Consider the following 23,400-nt stretch of genomic DNA (forward strand, 5'->3'; position numbering starts at 1 on the left):
ACACACAGTATACGTTTTAAACAAACAATTTAATACTGTTCACAGCTATGATGATTGTGAAGATTGGTTGAGGTGGTAAAGTTAGAGGGTGGAAGAGGGAGGGATATTTCCCAGGGAATGCCTTGCTACTAAATGATAAACTAGCATTCAGCTGAGCCCTCAAGGGTTAACACATTCTTGTTAAGGTAGCCTCTCACACAAGGCAGCACAAACACGAGGGAGGGGAGACAGCATAACAGACAGAGACAGACATACACGTTGTGTGAGGGAGAGAGAGATGCACACTGCCCCTTTAAGTAAGCTGACCCACTCTTAAGTGCATTGTCTTTTAAGTGGATCAGGAAGTTGAGACAGCAGCTGCTGCCCCAAGCGCTGTCTCTCTCCATCTGTGTCCCCGCCCTGCTCTATATGGAGAAGAGATGAGCGGGGTGCAGGAGCAGGCCAAAGGGGGACAACCTAACATTAGCCCGCCTCTCTCCCCCCTGCCGCACAGCAAGCAGGAGTCTCTGGGAGCAGCTCCAAGGCAGAGGGCAGGAGCAGCACATGGCAGTGGGGGGAGGGGGACTAGTGGGCGAGAGATTTATCAATACATTCAGATGAGCACATACATCAGAGCTTGCGTACATACCTGTTTGTTTCTTGTGTGTATCTTCTAGACCAGGGGTTGGCAACCTCTGGCACGCCAGGGTAAGCACCCTGGCGGGCCGGGCCAGTTTGTTTACCTGCCGCATCCACAGGTTTGGCCGATCGCGGCTCCCACTGGCCGCAATTCGCCATCCCAGGCCAATGGGGGCTGCGGGAAGCAACGCGGGCGAGGGATGTGCTGGCCGCAGCTTCCCACTGCCCCCATTGATGCAGCAGGTAAACAAACTGGCCCGGCCTGCCAGGGTTCTTACCCTGGCGAGCTACGTGCCAGAGGTTGCCAACCCCTGTTCTAGACTAATACATAGCTTTACTTCAACAGGCAGCTTTGCATACACACACAGACTAATGTATTATCATAACAGATGTATCTCATGAAATGTATTCTATTTTCCTAATAAAACAAGTTATTTTTAATATATCTGAATACAAAAGCACAATGAAAAATCAGAAAAATGGTACAAATGGTACTTTTTTTAAAACCTGGGATTTTTTCGGTAAAAAGCCATTTAAACTGAAAATGAAGAGGTTTACACATTGCATAAATTTTCAGCATGCGTAGGGCAATATGCATTTTGTAAAAAGAAAATTAATAGATGCCATAATTTAAAGATTCAACCTTCACCTATATTTTATCTTTTTATGGAAATTTGTTTTTCAAGTTTTCACAATTTACCAAAAAATGATTGAAATACTTACCACACTGATGATTTTCCAAAGTCATTTGAGAGCTATTGCAAATGTCTGTAAAATTTTCTCCCATTAATAAGCTATGTGGACTGGCAACATCCTTCTCCGGCACACTCTGCGGGCTGTCCGCATCCTGCTCCGGCGCACTTCTTTTAGGTGTAAAAGAGAGCATTCGGAAAATAAGAAAAGCTTCACTATTATGTGGCAGTTAATAGTATACTGTAAGTATCTTTGAATATCTTGCCAAGTAATATCTGATTGATATATATTGAAAATATAGTAAAAGCTTGTTAATATGCACTTTTGACATTCTGTAAGACTCAACATAGGATTCCTGAACTTAGGGAAAATTTTCCACAGAAATTGAAGCAAACAAAAAATTAAAGAGCTTTTATTTTGGTGGCGGTGACTGTTCTGTACTCTGTACCATACCCATGATACCTATCATTAATATTAGCTTGTATATGAAAGGACTGAAGGGTAGTCAGTTGAGCTAGGCAGAGAATGGTAAGTCTGATTTGTAGAAGAGAGATTTCAAAATCTGGTTTTGTTCCAATTTGAAATGAAAATCAAAACTTCTGGGATTCTCCATGAAACAGAATTACAGTTTTCCATCCACTTCTGCCAAGAGCCCTAGATTATAGGCTCCCAACTACTTTGCAAAGAGTGCTCAGGGTCCTGGGACTTCCAAGACTTCCAGACTGAGCTCACCAGATGAGTAGCTGGGATCCTGAAGCACATGCTGACGAAAAGCCAAGTGGGCAAGCTGGCAGGTGACCAAGCAGGTTTCCAGCAGGCAGAATTCTGTGTTTCCACAGAATGTTTGCATTTTAATGAACTGACAGATTTTGACATAAAATAGCCTATGAAAATATAATATGATAGGTACAAACTAGCTCAGGGTCTAGAAAATTGTGCCCCTCCAACTTATTACAGTTTTTGAGAAAATCAGAGCAGTGGATAACAAACAGGCACATAAAATTTACTTTGTTTACAAAATAGTCTTTGTGACAAACATTAGCTTTTCTAAAATCTAAGGCACTGAGTAAGAGGTAGGATTCCGTCATGAAACAAACACTGCATAAAAAACAAAACCATGTGCAGAAATAAATTATCAGTTTCAATACTAAAGGAGATTAATAGCATTGCCCCTCAAGAACCTATACTAGCCTGGTATTAAAATATTAATAATCAGGAAAAAAAAGACTAGCAAAGAACAGCAAATTTGTTGACACTAAATTTTTTGGGTTAGTTAGGAGTGAAGACTTGAAACCTAGGACAGCTCTGATCCCTCCAGTGCCTTTCTGGACAAAGAAGAATACAAAGTATACGCTTAAGAACCTTTAGTCTGAGGGAATCAATTGTATGGTTTTTATATCCAAAAGATGTGAGACCTTTTGAGAGCTTGCGTTTGATAGGATTTCTCAAAATGGGTGATTGGATTAAGAAGGGAAGTGATGGGATGGGATGGGACTTAGCTCCAGTGTCTACTTCTTTCATCTATTTATCCCTGGTTAAGAGAGGTCATTCTCTTGAGAAGTGGGATAGTCTGTCTGTAGACTTAGACTGTCATGCTGTGCTCTTAGGGGTTTTGCTGACACCTCTGGATTTGCTATCTGAGCTACAGACAGTTCCATGGTTTTCCTGTGATCTACCAGCCATCCTAACTTTGTAACATCTGTGACTAGTACTTCTGGACAAAAGGAGCATTTCTGCCAGTTAGACTTCCTGTGCGTTCTCAAGGCACTTTGTGGAAATAGGAAGGACTGATTTGGTATGGATGCACTATGTATCTTATCCAATCAGAGACATCAGGTTTCTCATCTGTACTGCAACTGGAGTTTCAGATGTGTTGCCCACATGCACATTTCACTAATGGCATGTATGGAATCCATGCACTTCAGTTCGGAGTCTTTTGGCACAGCAGTGTCTGTATGGTGCTCATCTACCCCAAGAATCTTTGTGCTTCATGACAAGGGCATAAAAGGAAATGGAGGACTGGTTGTGGAATGTGATGTGGAAGTGAGTATACAGACAAAACACCTTGAACTCCTCTAGTTATTGTAGATATGTGATGTCTCATTCTCCTTCGAGTGAAAGGATGCAATGGATGTGGAAGCTTAGAGTCTTCAGGAGAACATACTGCAGCACAGCCTTGCAAATATAGCATTCAGCTTGCAGGCTTCAGTAATAGCATTCAGAGTAGCAGCCCGTGTTAGTCTCTATCCGCAAAAAGAACAGGAGAACTTGTGGCACCTTAGAGACTAACAAATGTATTTGAGCATAAGCTTTCGTGGGCTACAGCCCACTTCTTTGGATGCATAGAATGGAACATATATTGAGGAGATGTATTTATATCTGAAGAAGTGGGCTGTAGCCCATGGAAGCTTATGCTCAAATAGATTTGTTAGTCTCTAAGGTGTCAGTAATAGCATTGTTTTGTGAACATATGAATGGATCCTCAGGTGGCTGCTTTGCTTTAGAACAGGGGCGGGCAAACTTTTTGGCCTGAGGGCCACATCAGGTTTCGGAAATTGTATGGAGGGCCCACTCCCTATCCCCTTATCGCGCTGCCTGGAGCACCAGTGGCTGGCAGTGCTACAGCTGCGCTGCCTGGCTGGAGCCAGTCATGCCGTTGCCACCGCACAGCACAGAGCACCAGGTCAGGCCGGGCTCTGCAGCTGCGCTGCCCCAGAAGCTCACAGCCCGCCGCCCTGAGCATTGCGCCGACAGCGGAGTGAGCTGAGGTTGTGGGGGAGGGGGAACAGCAGGGGAGGGGCCGAGGGCTAGCCTCAGGGCCAGGAGCTCAGGGGCTGGGCAGGAGGGTCCTGTGGGCCAGATGTGGCCTGCAGGCTGTAGTTTGCTCACCTCTGCTTTAGAAATATAGGTGTTCCTTAACAATACTGCTGAGGCTGCTTGAGTCCTGGTGGAGTGATCTCAGATGGGGCGGGAGTCCTAGGGTGACCAGACAGCAAGTATGAAAAATAGGGACAGGGTTGGGGGGTAATAGGTGCCTACATAAGACAAAGCCCCAAATATCGGGACTGTCCCTATAAACTCGGAACATCTGGTCAGATTGGCCACTCCACACCAAGTCCTCATGCAGTAAAAAATCCAGTTCAATAGTTTCTGGGTGGATATGGCTTTGCCTTCCAGCCTCTCTGCAATGGAAGCAGTCCAGGTAAAGACATGAATGGTTTTGTTCTCTGCAAACAGAATGCCCAAGGCCTTTCCAACATCCCAATTGTGCAGAGTGGCTTCCACCTTGGAGACACGAATTTTAGGAAAGAACTCTGGAAGGTGGATTTGTTGGTCAAAAGAAAGTCTGCGGCTACCTTTGGTAAGAAATTTGGATATGTTCTTAAGGACACATTGTCTGGATAGAAGACTACGTAAGAAGTTACTCTGTGCAGTAACAATGGTTCTTCGAGATATGTCCCCCTATGGGTGCTCCACTATAGGTGTGCTTGCATTCCTGCGCTGCTGATCGGAGAACTATAGCAATGACGGCACATGGGCTGTTTCTCCTCGTGCCTTGCTACGAGGCTAATCAGCGCAAGTGGGCTAACACCCCTCAGTTCCTTCTCTACCACAGAGTCAATGACAAAAACTCTGAAGTAGAGGGTAGGAAGGTGAGTTGTGAGCATCCATAGGGATACACACTCAAAGAACCATCATGATTGCACCCTACGGGTGCTCTACCATAGATGACTCCTAAGCAGTACAGGGGGAGTCCCATCTTACGGGGGGGTTAGGTTCTGAAGTCAGCGCATAAGGCGAAAATCACATATAGTCAAACGCTCATTGAGTGGAATGGTGGGCGGAATTGCCCGCACTACAGGTACAGTATTTAAATTATTATTTTTCTCTTTTTTTTGTTTTGCCGAGTTAAAATCGTGTAAGTTAAATGCGCCTATGATGCGACTCCACTGTATCCCTACTGGCGGGTTGGGACTTCAGAGTCAGATCAGTTACAGATAACAATACTGTGGAGCCAAAGAGAGCATCAGTGGTGGAGTCCCCAGCGATCACAATGTTCTGTGAAGGTGTGGACAGACGCCCACGTCTCCGCTCTATAAATTTTCTTAAGGAAGGCAACAGATGAGATCAACCTTGTGGAGGGCATGCAAATAACATCTGGAGGAGTCATATTATGAACTTTATAACATGGTCTAATGCAATTTGAGACCCATTTGGAGAATCTCTGGGCTGACATTGCTGAGTTCTTGGATCTTTCCACAACAGCAAAGAAAAGCCTAGAGACTTCCTGAAAGCCTTTGTCCTATCGAGGTAGAAGGCTAGGGTTCTTCTGACATCTAGTGTGTGTCATATAGCTTCCCTGTTGTTTCAGTGGCTTGGGGCAGAAGGTTGGAAGGTGAATCAATTGGTTCATGTGAAATGGGGAGGTTGCCTTCGGGATGAATTTTGGGTGAGGCCTGAGCACAACCTTGTCCCGAAAGAATACCGTGATGGTGGTTATGCCATCAGAGCCTCTATTTCACCTATTCTCCTAGCCAAGATGATTGCTATCAAAGACCATTTTCATTGAGAGGTATATAAGCAAACAGGTGGCCATGGATTTGAAGGGAGGCCTAGTCAGTCCTTTCAGTACCAGGTTTAGGTCCCATGTTTACTATACCCCGAGGAATCTTTAGTGGCTGGGTGTGATAGCACTGAGTATCCATCTAGTGGTTGGTGGAAGGCTGTTATAGCCGCTAGGTGGACTCAGAGACCTTAGAGATAGTCCCAATCTTTTTAGGGTTAGTACATAGTCTAAGATTTGTGGAAGAGTGGCAGATGTCAGGGAGATTTGTTGAGAAGTAAACCAAATCCAGAACCTGGACCATTTTTGCAGGTAAGTACAGTATGTCGAGGACTTTCTACTGTGTAATAATACCTCTTGTACCTCCTTCGAGCAAGAGCTTTCTAGGTGTTAGAACCATGAAGGAGCCATGCCCTGAAGTGAAGAATCTCCAGGCTGCGATGTAGGATCTCTTGACATAATAGATACTTGTGAAAAGGATCCCTGAAGAGGGATGAAGAAAGGGCTTGGAGGTAGGCACTATGTGAAATTTGACGGACTAGCCTGCTATGGCTTATGGACACACCGACTAGTCCATGATGATGAAGGACCATGGATGTCTGAAAAGGGTTAAATGATTCCTAAGTGGGAGGGATTGTAGGTCTGGATTCATGAGTCAGTTTGAATCTCCCAACAGCCCCCTTGATAGAAGGAGCTACCTCTGGAATTCTTCACACCCTGTGTCTTCTCAGATGATAGTGTCCTGTCAGGCTTGGTCTGTCTCAGTACCAGAACTGAAGATGAGGCCCTATGAGTCAGTGAGCCAGTGCTCAGACTTCAGATCCAAGAGGCCATGTAGGGGTGATTCAATGCCAGTCTCATGGTTTTACTCACAAGGAATATCTCCCTGTATTTTCAGGTTCTGGATATAAAGGACTTGCAAAATGCACATTTCATGAAAATGTGCAACTCCCCCAGGTAGTATAGGCATTTTAGGTGCCTGTTTGTGGGTACTGCTTTCTCACATAAGGGCAGTATTTATATTCAGGAGACCTAGAAGCTGCCATCTTGGAGCCTAAAATGGAATGTATACATGAACAATCACTCAAATGAGAACCTATGAACTCAGATGATCACAGGATTTGTTTGAAGTGGGCACTCTGTCCCAGAGAGTGCAGATGTGGTGCCAGGGTGCTGAACTGGATGCTATGGCCCTGTCTAAGAATCTCATTGAGTCTATTGAGGCATCTGTGATGAAAACTGTTGCCAGGAATATTTTCTTAAGAGTAGACCTGAACTCAGTATGGTCCTTGTCATCTAGGGCTTAAGATCTAATAGCCAGGATAATGTAGCTCTCGCAGTGTTCAGGGACACTGAGAGCAGCCAATGAAAGACCTCAAAATCCCTTATAAGGGTGGCCCTCCACCTTCCTGTCAGTTGCGTCTTTGGGGAAAAAATAATTTCTGATGGGATTATTATATCCTTTGCTAATTATGCCACCATAGCATTAATCTTTGGTATTTTTGTGATAGTATAAGATACCAGAGTAAAAAAAAAAAAGCTCAACTTGTGTCTGCTGATGTGTTTTTCCTTGTCAGGGTATTCCATTCATTCCTGATTACATGTACAAAAGGAAGAGTGCTGGGGAATCACTGACTCAGGCTGGGATTTGGGACAGCAGATATTAATTTATCCTTTGATTTGTCATTAATAACTCATCTGGCTATATGGTAGATGTCATTTCCCTGCACATATTAGTAAGTCAGACAGGGGAAACCATTGGTGTTTTTACATCTTTCCTGCTTAGAGCCTCGATCAGAAAGCTCTCTCCCTCCTCAGCAGATGAGAAGTTTGAGACAGAGAACTTTATTCTTTTTTAAAGACTTTTTTATTTTTCCTTCCCTTTGTGGGCTTATGTTTTTTGCCTCTTTGTGCCTACTTTTCAGGAGTACCCGCATAACTGTGGAGAGGGCAGGGTCTCTTGTGGCCCTTTTTATTGAAAGCCTTGAGCCCCCTAGATAAGTTTTGTCCCATTACCTGTGGGATGAAGTATCTTTTTAAGAATCCCCCAATTCATCTTGGGAAGAAAGTAGGAGCCCTGTTTCTTTCCCCAGAGAACTGAGGACCCACTTCAGTATCTTGGGCACAGGACGAGGGACTTTGTAACCCTTAAGGGGCTATTCCTTCTGGCTGCAGAACCGGCATCTGAGCAAGCACCGGAGCCACAGCCAGAGCTGGAGCCTGGTCAATTTCTGCAGCCATGTTTTTTTATTAAATATATGGACGGGAGGAATTTCCAGCTCATGGGCCTATTAAGTTATTTTGTGTGCGCTTCTGTTCAGGGTGGAACCCACACCATTCACCCAGCACAATCCCCTTCCATCTAAAGCCACAGCAGATTCAAAATGGATGCTATGAAAAGAGGAAAAACAAGCAGTTATGAAAATTTTACTAGTTACTCACTGATTGTTACAAGCATGGGTTGGGACTCCATAATTAATAGCCTCGCATACCTTTCCCACCTAATACAGCGCACCTTATTAATTAGCCATAACGGCTCTGTCCCCGACTGCCTGTAAACAGACTCCCAAAAAATCTGGCTATTATAAGTTCCAAAAAAACCCCCTTAAGAGTGTATTAGTTCCATTGCTGGCTTTTATATTAAAGAGTCCAAATTATAGCAGATGGCGGCAGACTGTGCCATGGCTGGAGATCCCAATGACTAACCTGTTTGGTACAATGGAAAAACGGAAATATCAGTTCTGCTCTCGAGAAGTCAGACCAGGCTCCCTGTCAAACACTTTCCACTGTAGCTGGCAACAAAGGGGAGCATCCTCCAGTTTGATTTACCTAAAGGCCATCAGGCTATGGCAGCTCTGCATTGAGAACATTACTCCAATAGCCATCCACTTGCCTGAGGTTTAGAATCATCTCATGGACTATCTCTGCAGGACTTCAGGGACCACTCATTTTTCAGGGACTCAGGGAAAAAACAGTCAGCAGATATGCTCTCAACATTGTGGAATTTAATAAGGCCCCTATGAACTCAATTTTTTGAGTGGGAGCAAAGGTTGACTTTACAATGTTGTGGATGAGAACCAGATGGTTAAGCAAGTGGAGTGTGGTCCTGATGGGAGCAAGAACTTCCTCTCTGGATCTGTCCCTCAGTAACCAATTGTCCAGATACAGGAAAATGTGAATTCCCTTCTTCCCGAGATACATAGTAACAATGACCACTCATTTGGTAAAAACCCAGGGGCCAAAGAGAGGCTGAATGGAAGCACTGTGTACTGAAAGTGGCATTCCACCATGACGAACCGAAGGAACTTTCTGTGGCTCAGTAAAATCTCCACATGGAAGTATACATCCTGAAAGTCCAGAACCACAAACCAGTTGTGCTGAGGCAACACGGGGAGGATAGTCTATAGTGTGATCATTCAGAAACTCATGTACCCAATATAATTGGTGAGGCTGTGAAGGTTGATGATGGGTCTTACCCCTCCCTTGGATTTGGGAACCAGGAAGTTAAGCCATGACCCCAGTGTCCTGGTGGACTTCCTCCACCTCTCCCAAAGTCAGCCGCAAGTGGACCTCCTCGAGGAGCAGTATCTCATGAGAGGAATCCCTGAAGAGGGATGTGGGGATATGGGGAGAGGAAATGGATGGCAGAACCCAATTTGATGGTACTTAGGATCCAACTGTCAGTGGTGATCAAACCCCAAGCATTGTGAAGGCAGATCAGCCTCTCAAAGGGGGGAAATGAGGACAGAGGAGCAACGACAGAGTGAACAAGGTCAACAAGGAGTCAAAATGGGTGCCTGGTAGGCGCTGATGGACAGTGTGTGGACAGGCCAAACTCCAGGCCTGACTGGGTTCTCCTGTGGTATCTAACCCTCTTTCTGGGGTATATCTGTTGCCTTGGAGGAGGGAAGGCTGGCCAAAGATGCGCTGCAGAGGATGCTGCTGCTGGACGGTGTAGTGGCACCTCTGCACTGCCGGTGTATATACCTCCAAGGACCGCAGGATAGTCCTGGAGTCCTTGAAGGAGTGCAGCGTCTTCTCCGTTTTGTCGAAGAACGTTCGGCTACTAAAGAGAAAATCCTCATTGGTATGCTGGACATAAGGGGCAATACCCGAATTCTGTAGCCAGGAAGCCCTCGTCATAGGGGTGACTGCGGCAGCCATCACCCTGACCAAGATGTCCAGCGCAGACTGAGAGGATGTCTTAGACACCAAGCAGCCCTCAGTGACAAAACCAGAAATTCCTCACGTGAGGTCTTGGGCAGCTGGTCTGCAAACTTTGACATAGCTTTAATTAAGTACCCTGTTAATAAAAGGGTACTTGGACAGCAAGACTTGCTGGTTAGCAATTTGCATCTAAAAGAAAACGAGGTGATGTAAATCTTTCTGCCTATGAGGTCCAATCATTTAGAGTCCCCATCCTTCGGGGTGGACTTAAACCTGCTTGTCCAGTTCTGTTGTTCACTGCAATTATGATTAGGGAATTTGGGGCTGGATGGGAGTAAAACCCTCAAATCCCTAAACAGGAATGAAATAGAACTTTTCCATGTGCTCAGCTGTGGGGGTTACCAAAGATGGCACGTTCCAGAGGGCCTTTGCCGGTTCAAGGAATGCATCGTTGACAGGGAGGGCGACTTCCCCAGGAGTAGACGGCTGTCGAACATCCACCGATTTGTGGGTGCTCTCTTGCAGAATTCTGCTTGGATACCAAGGGACACATGCTACATGCAGAAAAAGTTTTTGGTACACTTTAAAATCCTCCAGTACCAAAGGGGAGAATGAGCCAGACAACACAGCACTGTGCGGAGACTAAGACAAGGCCCTTTACTGAGCCAAAGCCGGATCCCATTCCATGGCTGACAGAGCCAGGCAAGATGATTCTGGAGGCTCCATAGGGAGGACGACTGCAAATGCCAGGGCTGCGACGGATCAATCACCACCACGGACCTGACTAGCAATCTTGCCTTTGAGTGCGACGAAGGGTAGGACATCTGTGACTGAAGAGCATCCCACAGATTCCATGGAGGTCACTGGTGGCCGGTAGGTGCCCAGCAAGGGATCTGTCTCAACCACAAGATGTGTGCCAATCCTGGTACCAGTAACGGTCCATCAGCGGCCCTCAATGCTAGTCAGGCAATGGAGAGCAGGAGAATTGTGACACTGCTTTCCATATTTTTCACAGTAATATTATGATATGACTGTGTCACAATCATAATGTATTTTATGCAAGATCGGTCATGTGAGGTATCAGAAAGGTTATGATTTACTGAATATGCTTATCCTATTTGTATGCATGTATCATTTTTGTATCTAAAGTTAGGAATATTTACTATACGCACCTGTACTACAAAAGTGTTTGCATCTGGGGAACGCCCACCAGAGAGAATGCAATCAGTCTGGCTGGCTAGCTAGCTGGGAACAAGTCAATGGACCATTAAGGAAAACAAAAGGTCTTTGAAAATGCTAATCTCCCACCTTACTGAGAAACTTTCCTGGGATACTACAAACAACCTCTGACTCATGGCTGCTTTGACACTGCAGGGTCATGTGATCATGTCACCTGGTACTGGACTCCATTATAGAATACCAGTATTTTTCCACAGGGAGGGGGCAAAACAAAGGGTTCCTGCCATATGTAAAACCCATTTAAGGCAGGGGAGTGACATAATCAGCGTTTGTTCTTCACTGAATCCCCCACCCAGGATGACTGCTGGAAACATCTAAGAAACAAAGACAAAGGGTGGGGAAGGAGGACTGAGCCCAGGCTGGAAAAGGTGTCTTCCCTGTGAAAGAAATACCTGGAGTTTTAAGCCACAAGCAAGAGCAGCTTGCCTTCAAGAACCTCTGCAATCTGCCTAAAACAACATTTAGCGTGAGAAATTACTACTTGTAACCAATTTCTTAAGTATCTTAAGCTTGGCTTGCGTGTTTGTTTCATTTGATAGGTAATCTGCTTTGATCTGTTTGCTAACCCTTATAATAACTACAAAAGATAGATTTTAAGTGAATAAACTTGTTGTTTTCTCTAAAACCAGTTTGTGTAATTCATAATGGGGGGGGGGCGACAAAAGCTGTGCATATCCTTCGTCCACATTGATGTTAACTGATCCTGCAGCAGCCAAGCTTCCCCCTCCCCCGTTTCTTCCCACAACGTGGTGCATTCTGGCCCCTCTGCCTTCTCCTCTCAGCGGGCAGCAGCATGCCACTCAGTATCGGCTTGCATGCTGTGCGTGCCGTAGGTTGCCGACCCCTGGTCTGGGTTGTCACTAAACCTCTGACTTCCAGAAGCTGGGAATGAACGACAGGGGATGAATGGATGACTCAGATTTTAACAGATCACCTGCCCTTTTGATGGAGGATACTGAAATTTGGTACTTACTCATTAACAACTACTCATCACAATAAACAACAAATTTGAATTTTGACATTTCTATTACATGTCATTTGAAGGTCAGTAACGATTTTTATTTTTTTTTCTGTGATTTGGCAATGCTGGCTATGAGTCCAGAGAATGCTCTCAGAGAAAGCAAGCATGTTGTAGGTACCAATCAAGTAGACAAGTGAAAGGTTGACTGTTGTCAGCTAATATTCATACCGTATAAATATCCTGTTTATCAGATTAAGAAATTCTTTGCAGACCAAAAACAGCATTCATTAAAAGAAGAAATCAAGCACTGAAATGAAAAGTGATCACTTACAAAGTTTGCAAGGTTTTCTCCTCAAGAGCTAACATTTTTGCATGTTTACACAACTTTTGAAGTTGTTTTATATGTTCTGGATTGTCAATTCCCATTCCCATAGACAAAATCTCAGATCGAATATTGTATTCATTGATAGAAGTCTTCAACTCTGAAAGCTTGGTGACCCGGACCTTAAAGAAAATATATGATGTAAATACAACTGTTCTTATAAGAAACTCATTCTACCTCTAACTTGTCTATTAACTTCAAAACTAAAACATTAGGCACATGTGTATCTATACCTATGAATACACACAACTAGTTGATCTCTAGTTAAATGGAAGAATTACCTACTTGTAATGTTTGGCATTAATTTCTTCTTCTCTACTATGAGAGCGTAATGATGAACAGTGTTACAGTACCACACACTTCCATCAATTAGAGCAACTTTCAGAACCACAGAGAAGGAAGGGTGTTGTAAAGATTAATGATTATGAAGAACTCAAATACTATAGTGATGAATACCACAGAAAAGCCCACCAGGAAATTGATAATTCAGTCTTCCTTGCAAGGTTTGAATTGTGTGCAATAAGTAAGGCATGGGGACATATACATTAAACAATGAAAATAAAACAAAATACCAGAATGAGTATACTGAATAAGGCTGGGGTCCTCTGAAAAAAACAAACAGTATGTGACCACATAATTAAAGAATATATCATAATGCATACTCACAAAGAACGAAATTAAGGTTGCATAGGCAACCTTAATTTTGATATTTCCTACCTTCTCAGTGCTTGACTTTGAAACCTTAATGTTCTTTTAATGTAATTGTGTTACACACACACACACACACACACGTAAGCTCTTTGGGATAGGGACCATATTTTCCATTGTGTGTGCATAGTCTGACACTTTTGGGAAAATGTCTGTGTCCATTTATACATTTAATGTTGTTTTGTATCATTTAAGACTGCAAACCTGCTTTGTGGATTAGAACCTCCACTTTGCATATTACTGTACTTTGTGTCCTGTGTTGAGAGCCAGATTATGTAGCCCATCAAGATGTTTCATAAGGCCAAAAGAGGGGGTATTTCTTACCTTATGCAGAACACACAGGAAAAGTAAGCCAAGGTTGCCACGGACTACTAACTTTCTAATAACTCTTATGAGCTTTACTACTCCTTCTGAAATAATGGTAACTGTGTACTTGAACCCAGCATGGTAGGCGTTCTGTGTATAAAGGGAGCCAATCGCTGCGAGCAGCAAGAGGAACTTGAACACCTGAACATGGACAGACCTTGGACCCAACAGATTGTTAGGAGCAGTGAGGAAGAAGAGGGAGGTAAACAAACATTTGTTTTGTTTTTTTTAAATAGATCTATCACTCTTGTATGCTTTGTAAATCTGTGTTTATTTAAAATGTTTCTTTAAAAAGCCTGTGTGTTCCTTACTCTGTCACTTAGTCCCTGAAGTTTATAACTAGGCACACCAGAGCTCACCCAGCTCTGGAAGGAACAGATCTAAGCAATTGGTAAGGTCAAGAAGACCGAGACACTGGATTCAGGATCAAGTCAGCTGGACTGCAGGGTCATATAGCCAAGACGTGTATCAGACACAGGGTCTGCAACTGAGGAGTATGCCTGAATAAACCAGAGCTAGAAGAGCGATCAATTGTTACCCAAACCCAGGGAGTTTAGCAGCACATAGAATTAATGTTTTATTGGCATAAATTTGGGATGACCTGTGTAATCTATTTGCAGTTTTGCCTCTAGTGCATTATGCAGTTATCCCAAAACTTTGAAAATACACGATGGCATAGTGTATCTCAGTATATTTACATACACATTCACAAATTATTATATATATATATATATATATATATATATATACACACACACACACACACACACAAATACCAATAAAAAGAGAGCAAAGAGAGAAACATTTACTGGGCATTTATAAGGAATTTAGATAAATATTCTCGAATAGTGCTATTTATATTTAATACTTACCATTGGATCAACCCAAACTGTATTTCCCAAGGCAAGCACTATTTTTGCTTCATGAAGTTTTCCTCTAATTTTGTGATGAATATATCTAGTAACCTAATAAAAACAACTCTGATAGTATTTAAAGTACATCTTAAATCAAATACAGATTTTGTATCTTAAGCTTAGAAGGTTACTAAATTATAATTAACAATGAAATTAGGGTATTTATCAAATAGTGTCAACAGTTTTGGAGAAAACCGCATACAAACTATAAAAGATGTACATTGCAAAATTACAGATCGCATTAATATTGCATGATTAATGGGGCTGGCCTAGAAGTCTAGTGAATTATGTTTTACCACTGCAACATGGGGAAAAATACAAGTATGGGTCAAGGGTATCGGAAACTATATTTCCAATTGCTCCTGGCAGACCCAAGGAGCAGTGATGACTGGTGCTGGAAGAGGCCACAACTAGCCTTCCTGTATTGGTGGAAGACTGGTGGAAAGTTTTCAAGAGAAAGGGGGTAAAAAGGATTATACTGGATTCTGAGAAGGGCTCCCTCAGAAGCTTATTCTCCAAAGAAACAGCACCAAGCATTTACCCACTTGGAGGGCAATTATGATTAAAGTAACAGTTATGAGACAGGTTGTTTTTGTCCTTTCTAAAGACGCAGGAATATTAAATCTCTCAGTAACAGAAGATCTTTAAAAATAATTAATGAAATGTACTTACAACACCAATTTCTAAAAATTAAGGATTAACTATGAAGCATAAACTACCAAAAATATTGGCTCCATTTAAGTGAATCAGAAATAAGTTTTCTGAACTTGAGATAAAGAGAAAAAATACTACATTAAAGAAAGATTACCTTAGGGTTCCATTCGATTTCATTATCAATAGGTTTCACCCTACAAACAATAAATTCCACAGCTTGCGGGGGCAAAATTTGAAATCTTGTAGGTAAGTGAAACAGCTGATGAACCTGAACTCGACCAGTTCTGCCTTCATCTATGTACCGGATAGTAACATTGCAGAAGAAACAATTTTCTTCTTTTGGGGGTATCTCCAACACTTGAACCCTTAAGGGAGAAAAAAAGTGAAAAATTATTTTTGTTTTCCAAATTAAATACAATACATTACCAGAGTTACAAAAAATGAAATGATAAATACAATCTTAATCTATTGGGTTTTGCTTAACATTTATGAAAATGTAATATAATCATAGTAAATGAAAATATGAGTTACCTAGTTGAGAGACAAGGTGGGTGAAGTAATATTTTCTTGGACCAACTTCTGTGGGTGAGAGACAAGCCACACAGAGCTCTTCTTCACCTTGTCTCTCTAATACCCTGGGAATGACACAGCTACAACTACGCTAGACACGACCTGAAACATTCTGTGCACATTAACTATACTAAACAACTATACTACATGGAATTCTGGTTAATAATGGTCTCTTACAGTCCTTTGAATACTAATATTGAGTTTTTTCAGGTATATACAAATATATCAATACAAAGTACTTACTTTAAAATACCTAGAAATTTTATTCTTTAAAATCATTCTTTCCAAATCAATCTGAATATCTTACCTGTGAAAAAGACCTTCTTCATGTAATCCATACAGTGCTAGTTTCTCCACCATTTCAACTGACACTTTATTCCTGGCTTTCTTAAAATACTCAATCATCTCTCCAACAAGAATTGTATATTGATCTTTTTGTTTATCTATTATGCGACCGAAGTAGTTTGTTGCATCCACAATGTGGAGAGGTACTATCTGAAAGTGGTTTTAAAAAAAAAAAAAAAAAAAAAAAAAGTCAGTCAACTCATAAGATTAAATTACTGAGCTACACAGACTTTTATAGCTAAATCCACAGATTTCATTCCAGCACAGATCAGTATAACAGTAGCCTACATGAAAGGAATATTACAAGCTAGGCATCAGTTCAGTTTCTAATAGACAGGAGTTCATATTGCAAGAGCCAACACCACACTATCAGTTCATAGTGTATTCCATGTCTGTACAGTGGCCAAGAACTGAATTGCACTCATGTTGGTTGAGTCAATGGCAGAATTATCTGGGCAAGGATGCACTTGTTCTGGTGAGCAAGACCTTCAATCTGGCACAAATACACTTTAAAATGATAACCAATATTTTAATACGACTTAGCAATTGTATAGCATTTTACATTTACAAATTACTAAGCAATAACAAATCGCAACATCCCTGAGAGAGAAATAAGTACTGTCCCCATTTTACAGACAACGAACCAAACACACAGATTAAGTGACCTGCTGAAGGCCACACAAGCCATATAGATTCTTGTCGATGTATGCACAGTAAAATCAGAAAATCTATTAGGAATTTATTGATTGCTGATTTCTAGCCCTCCTTTTTCAAATGAGGAGTAAAGAAATTAGTGCACTATCTATACCTCCTGATTCAGTTCTAGTCTGCACATCTAGTAGATGCCATATTATAAGGACAACACAAATAACTTGATTTTGGATTCTGAATTACTTAGACTAATGATGAAGAAGGCAGGCTAAAGAATAGTTACTTTACCCTCCAGTAAGTAAGCTTCTTTGAGATGCTGGTAATGCGGATTCTGCTGTAGATGCACTTATGCCTCAAGAGCCCAAACTTGGAATCTTTTCTGAGTAGTAGTGCCCTTGACCCTCCCTCACAATTCAAAGCCTGTGTCTGCTGAGAACATAGAAAAGCAAGAACTGAGGGCAGCTTGTAGGATCCTCATTGATTACAATAACTCTAAGAACCACAGTTACTGTAGGGTAAGTAATCTTTTTTGTTGTTGTTGAATTTGCATCACTGTAGATCCAACTCTAGGTGACTAGCAAGCAGTAAATATCCTCTCAGGATGATGGAAATGAGGAGTATCAGCTGCATTAGTGAATTAGAAATTGGAGTACTACTCTCCAAAATTTGGCCTCTGATCTAGTAGCTACGTCCAGTGCACAGTGCCTGACAAACATGAGTGACAATTGCTCCACATAGCTGCCTTGCAGATCTCAGATACAGGCACATTTCAGAAGCAGGCCAAGGATGTTGCCTGGTGGACTGTGTTACCCAAAATTGGGCCAGCTAGTAAGCTTAGGGAGGACTAATGATCCACCAGAGTTTGGTGGAAAGCAGCACGTTTATTATACTGATAGTTAAGCTCAAAAGAAGGGGGGATTCACACTCACACACCCAGGACAGGCACAGCACTGGAGATGTCAGGATCCTTCAAGGTAAGTGTTCCACAGCGCAGCGATGGACAGTGCGATGAAGGTAAGTCTTCCTGAGGTACGATGGAATACAACGCGGCGAACCACTGGCCAGGTGGTCCGGGCAAAAGGCCTTCACAGGAGGTACAATCTTGAGTGCGCACTCCTGAGCACATGGCCCCTTCCCCTTTTAAGGACCTGCTCCTCATGGCCTGCAACTAGAGATGACTTGGCTGCATCTGGTTGGTCACACTCCACCTCGGGCAGTGTCCATGCATTAGGTGTGTGATCGCTGCCTAATTAGAGTCCCATACACCTTGCCTACCTGGGAACATTTCTGATCTTCTAGCTGTTCAAGTAGCCCTTTCATTCCACAAGCATTCCAGGAGGAAGGGGGAGGGGGAAAGCTACTTCACAGGTACTCAAAGAGGGATGGGAGACAAAAGTGGGGGAAAATGTAACGGACCTTTTGTTATACATAGCATACAGATCACTGCTGCTCCTACAACAGACTGACCCTTAGAAGTTGGTAGGGGAGGTGCACCAGCCATTTGATAGCGTGAGATGCAATGAGTAAGCCATTTTGACAGTCCTTGCGATGAAATAAGTTGGCACTTGAAGCAGCCAGCTATTGCCACAAATAGACCAGGCTGGGAGGGTGGGAAGGGGTCAGTTCTGAAAGATTTGATCCTGCCAATGTAATACCAAAGAGATCTGGATTCATCTAAAGCCTGTAGCCTTTTTCTTTGTGTGAAAAATGTTTTGGGGAACACAGCTAAATTAATTCACTGATTTAAGCTAAACTCAGAAGCCACCTTGAGAATAAGTTTTGCATTCTCAGTACCACCTTGTCCTTATGGAATGAGATATACAGGGGCTCAGCCATGAGTGCCTGAAGCTCACTCATTCTTCTGACCAAGAAGATGATTTCCCACCCCCACCAAAAGACCACCTTGAGAATAAGATGGTGGATGGAGCAGTCCATAAAGCTTTCAATTGACAATGCTGAGGTTTCATGCTGGAGTAGATTATCTGACAGGTTGGTAAGTATGCATTAGGTCATGGGTGGGCAAACTTTTTCGCCCGAGGGCCACATTGGGGTTCTGAAATTGTATGGAGGGACGGGTAGGGAAGACTGTGCTTCCCCAAGCAGCCTGGCCCCCTCCCACTTCCTGCCCTCTGTCTGCCCCCCGAGCCATCCACCACCACCCCCCTGCTCCTTGTCCCAACTGCCCCGACTCCTATCCACACCCCCGTCCCCCCCCCCAGGACTCGCATGCCTATCCAACCCCCCTGTTCTCTGTCCCCTGACCACCCCCACCCCAGAACCTCTGCCCCATCCAACCGCTCCCTGTCCTGACTGCCCCCTGGGACTCTCTGCCCCTTATCCAACCCCCATACTCCTCAGCCGCTTAACATGCTGCTCAAAGCAACAGGACTGGCAGCCGCCGCTGCCCACAGTGCTGGCAGCACAGCAAGCTGAGGCTGCAGGGGAGGGAAGACAGCTGGGGAGGGGCCGGGGGCTAGCCTCCCTGGCTGGGAGCTCAAGAGCTGGACAGGACGGTCCTGCGGGCTGGATGTGGCCCACGGGCTGTAGTTTGCCCACCTCTGCATTAGGTCCTTGAAAAACTTGGATACTGCCAGAGGGAGAAGACTAAGAGTGATTGTATTGGCAAAAAATGTACCAAAATTGCTGCCAGATGAACCCTGACAAAGCTAAAAGAAAATCTAGAATGTTTTAACTGCAGCCCACCACCAAGAATCTTTGGTACGATGCCTGCAACAGCTCAAGTCCATTAGGGAAGCCCACATCAAGAATCCTTTCTATTTGGAGGAAATCTTTCTCAGACATCTTTTTTTTATCCTGTACCAAGTTTTCTTGATCTTGTGAGGAGCAGTTCTTTTTGCCATTGTGCTCAACCAGTCAGCATCCAGGCCATCACATGCACCATTTTTGAGTCTAGCAATACCTGACCCTGATCTTGCAACAACAGGTCTGAAAGCCTGGCCAGTGGTTTCATAGACATCTGTAACAGGTCTATCAACCAAAACTGCCTCAGTCATAGAATATCAGGGTTGGAAGGGACCTCAGGAGTCATCTAGTCCAACTCCCTGCTCAAAGCAGGCCCAACCCCCAGACAGATTTTTGCCTCAGATCTCAAAATGGCCCTGGATTGAACCCTGGGTTTAGCAGGCCAATACTCAAACCACTGAGCTACCCCTCCCCCACAATATCCCTCCCCAGTCAATAGGCAGCTGGTCTCATCTGGCTCCGGCAGTCACCCCTGGGGACTGGCAGGGGGAAAAGGAGAAACAAGATTGGTGCCCCCTTGCTTGCTTATGTAGTTCATAGCAGATATACTGTCTGTATCTGCACTACTGTCACAGAACAGGGAGAAAAGCCACACACTTTAATATAACACCATGTTGTAAAGTGATTATATGCAGGCCTGTGTCCTCCTTGTTTCTGTAGATGGTCTGTGTGGGCTCCCGTCCAATCCCTGACACATAGATGACTAATGTCCTGTTGGGACAGGGTCATGAATGGTACTCATTTTTGGGCCTTGTCAGGATGCAGCTACAAGTCCAGCACTGCGAGGACATAGAATCATAGAATCATAGAATCTCAGAGTTGGAAGGGACCTCAAGAGGTCATCTAGTCTAACCCCCTGCTCAAAGCAGGACCAATTCCCAGCTAAATCATCCCAGCCAGGGCTTTGTCAAGCCGGGCCTTAAAAACCTCCAAGGAAGGAGACTCCACCACCTCCCTAGTGGTAATAGGACTTTCTTGCTTTGCAGGAGAGTAGACTGACTTAAGCCAGAGCTGTAGAGGCTTCAGGTGAAGTCTGGCAAGCAGGGTTATGTATGTATACACAAACGCATGGACTAATAATGCAAGGCAATTCAGTTCCATCACTGCCAGTTGTGATTTCAGTGTTCAGCAGCACAGGCACTGACTTTTCAAAGTGCCAGGGGGTGCTCGACCCCCAGCTCTGCCCCAGACCCCACCCCCACTCCACCCCTTTCCACCCCTGCCCCACTCGTGCCCCACCTCTTCCCACACAGTCCCACCCCCTCCCCTGAGCGCCCTGCGTCCTCATTCCTCCCCCTGCCTCCCAGCCTCCTACACGCTGCAAAACAGCTGTTTGCGGTGGGCGGGAGGCGTGGGGACAGAGGGGAGGCACTGATCCATAGGGCCTGCTGGTGGGTGGGAGGCACTGGGAAGGGGTAGGAGCTGATGGGGGGCTGACGGTGGGTGCTAAGCACCCATCATTTTTTCCCCGTAGGTGCTCTGGCGCTGGAGTCGGCACCTATGTTCAGCAGTAACTTAAGTGAGAGAAACGTGTCCTCTGACAAGTAAGCACTCACTACCACAGAATCTAACCTGGGCCATATGAAGTTTATCATCATCTGTGATGGCATGAATGTCGGTTTCTTCCAATTCACCACAAGGCCCAGATAAGCAGGGAACAAACAGTTGAGAACTGTCAGATTTTGCTTGTGGGATCTGCCTCTGATCAGTCACTGGCCTAGAAATAGCCAGACGTAGATGTTCCTTCTTTCTTAGGTCTGCAGCCACCACAGAAAAGCATTTTCCAAAAGACTCTTGGAACCATGGAGAATCTGAAAGGCAGTTACTTTGTACTTCTAGTGATTTGGCTCCACTGAAACAGTTACTTATACCTGTACTGTAACTGTTGTTCAAGATGTTGTTGCACATCTGTATTCTACTCAAGGATATGTGGGCATCCAGAAAACCTGAACCAAAGTTTTCTGCAGCATTACCCATAAGGGTGTCATATGAGCCCTGCACATTCTTGTGGCCTCTCCCAAAGCTATATAAGGGAGGCACTGCCCTGAACCCCCTCAGTTCCTTTGCATCAAAACATAGCAAAACAGGACTCCAATGCAGATGGGATGGAGCATGGGTCATGGAATTCAGAACATACGTGCGCAACAACGTCTCAAAAAGCAACAGTTAAAACACAGGTAAGTAACCATTTTTTCTTCTTAGAGTTGCTGCACACGTGCATTTCACACAGATGACTCACAAACAGTACCATCAGGGGTGTGTGTGTCAGAGTATATTTAAATAATCACTGCAACACTGCCTTTCCAAAGTTTGTATACGATCTCCAAGCAATTGTGATTGCATAGTGATGAGAGAAGGGATGCACCAAGGACCAGTCCTACAAGATCCAGTAAAGGGACATCCTTTGAAAGAGCTACCAAAGTAGCCAGATTCTGTGGAGGATGGGTGTTTGCTACCAAGTAATACAGAAACTAATCCACCTGGAAATTGTGCTGACACTGGTAGAGCTCTCATTCTGTCATCATATGAAACAAATAGGCAGGAAGATAGCTTGAAAGTCTTGGTCCTGTCCAGATAGAAGGCTAATGATCGCCTGACATCCAAAATAGATGAATGTGGTTTGGGGAAAAAAATCATTAAGTACAGTGATTGTTTCAAATGAAAAGCCGAAATCACTTTAGCTAAAAACTGCAAATGTGGCCTCAAAGCTACTTTAGCTTTAAGCAATGCCGTATATGGCTATCCTGCCAGGAGAACCTGAAAAGCTCTCCCACTCTTCTGGCTGATATAATGCCAGTAAGAAAGGATGTCTTCTGACTTAGGTGAGGCAAAGAGCAGGTACCCGTAGGCTTAAATGGTGTACCCATCAAAACAGCTAACACAGCATTATGGTCCCATGCTGGTAATATATCCTGAACAGGGGAAAAACTCACACAATCCTTTTAAAAAAATCTGGAGACTATGGGGTTAGGGGAGGGGGAACCAATCTTCCCTGAATGGGAGGGTGAACAACTGAAATTGCTGCTAGGTGAACTCTCAGGGAGCATAGAGAAAGGCCTGAGATGAGATGAAATTTAATAAGTACTCTAAAATGTTAGCTTCTGCTGGAGATATACTACAGAGAGTAGACCAGATTAAAAATTGCTTCCACTTAGCAAAATAAGTGGATTTAGTGGATTATTTTGTGCTCTTATGCAATATTTCCTAAACTGCCACTGAGTAGTCTTTCTCTGCCTGATGTAACCACTCAACTGCCATACCATAAGATGCCAGCTGTCTGGATTTGGGTGCAATGTCCATCTGCAATGCTGGGACAGAAGACTTGGGAGAGGAGGCAGAGGCCATGGAGATTGAATCAAGAGACCATGAAGATCCAAGAACTAGCAGAGTTTCAAGCAAGTGGAATTACCTATAAGAATTACCTTAGCATGGTCTTACATAAGAACAGCCATACTGGGTCAGCCAAAGGTCCATCTAGCCCAGTATCCTGTCTTCTGACAGTGGCCAATGCCAGGTGCTTCAGAGGGAATGAACTGAACAGGTAATCATAATGTGATCCATCCTGTCGCCCATTCCCAGTTTCTGGCAAACAGATCCACTTATTTTCTTGCTTCAACTTTAGGCTCACCTGTGGAATGAGTGGAAAAGGGGGAATGTGTTCATGAGAGTTGGCCCCCAGCACCAGTAAGTGAGCCTGGACTTTAACCCACTCAATAAAAATGGTTACCCACGTTCTTGTAACTGTACTTCGAAATGTGTTGCACATGTCCATTACGCTCCATTTCAGATGCAGAAGCACTTCCAC

General features: G+C 43.9%; 1 protein-coding gene across 2 annotated transcripts in view; it reads right to left on the reverse strand.

Moving 5' to 3' along the window:
• TDRD12 (tudor domain containing 12) overlaps nucleotides 1–23,400 on the reverse strand; it is a 140,902-nt gene that overhangs the window by 29,693 nt on the left and 87,809 nt on the right. For both annotated transcript variants that reach the window (XM_034788478.1, XM_034788477.1), the window contains 5 exons: nucleotides 16,144–16,331; nucleotides 15,421–15,631; nucleotides 14,571–14,663; nucleotides 12,574–12,746; nucleotides 1,342–1,481 (listed from right to left, as the gene is read on the reverse strand). In XM_034788478.1, the coding sequence (XP_034644369.1) occupies nucleotides 1,342–1,481; nucleotides 12,574–12,746; nucleotides 14,571–14,663; nucleotides 15,421–15,631; nucleotides 16,144–16,331 (805 nt within the window). The remainder of the gene's footprint in view (nucleotides 1–1,341; nucleotides 1,482–12,573; nucleotides 12,747–14,570; nucleotides 14,664–15,420; nucleotides 15,632–16,143; nucleotides 16,332–23,400) is intronic.

Source organism: Trachemys scripta, chromosome 13, assembly GCF_013100865.1.
Source record: "Trachemys scripta elegans isolate TJP31775 chromosome 13, CAS_Tse_1.0, whole genome shotgun sequence".
NCBI classification, from domain to species: domain Eukaryota; kingdom Metazoa; phylum Chordata; order Testudines; family Emydidae; genus Trachemys; species Trachemys scripta.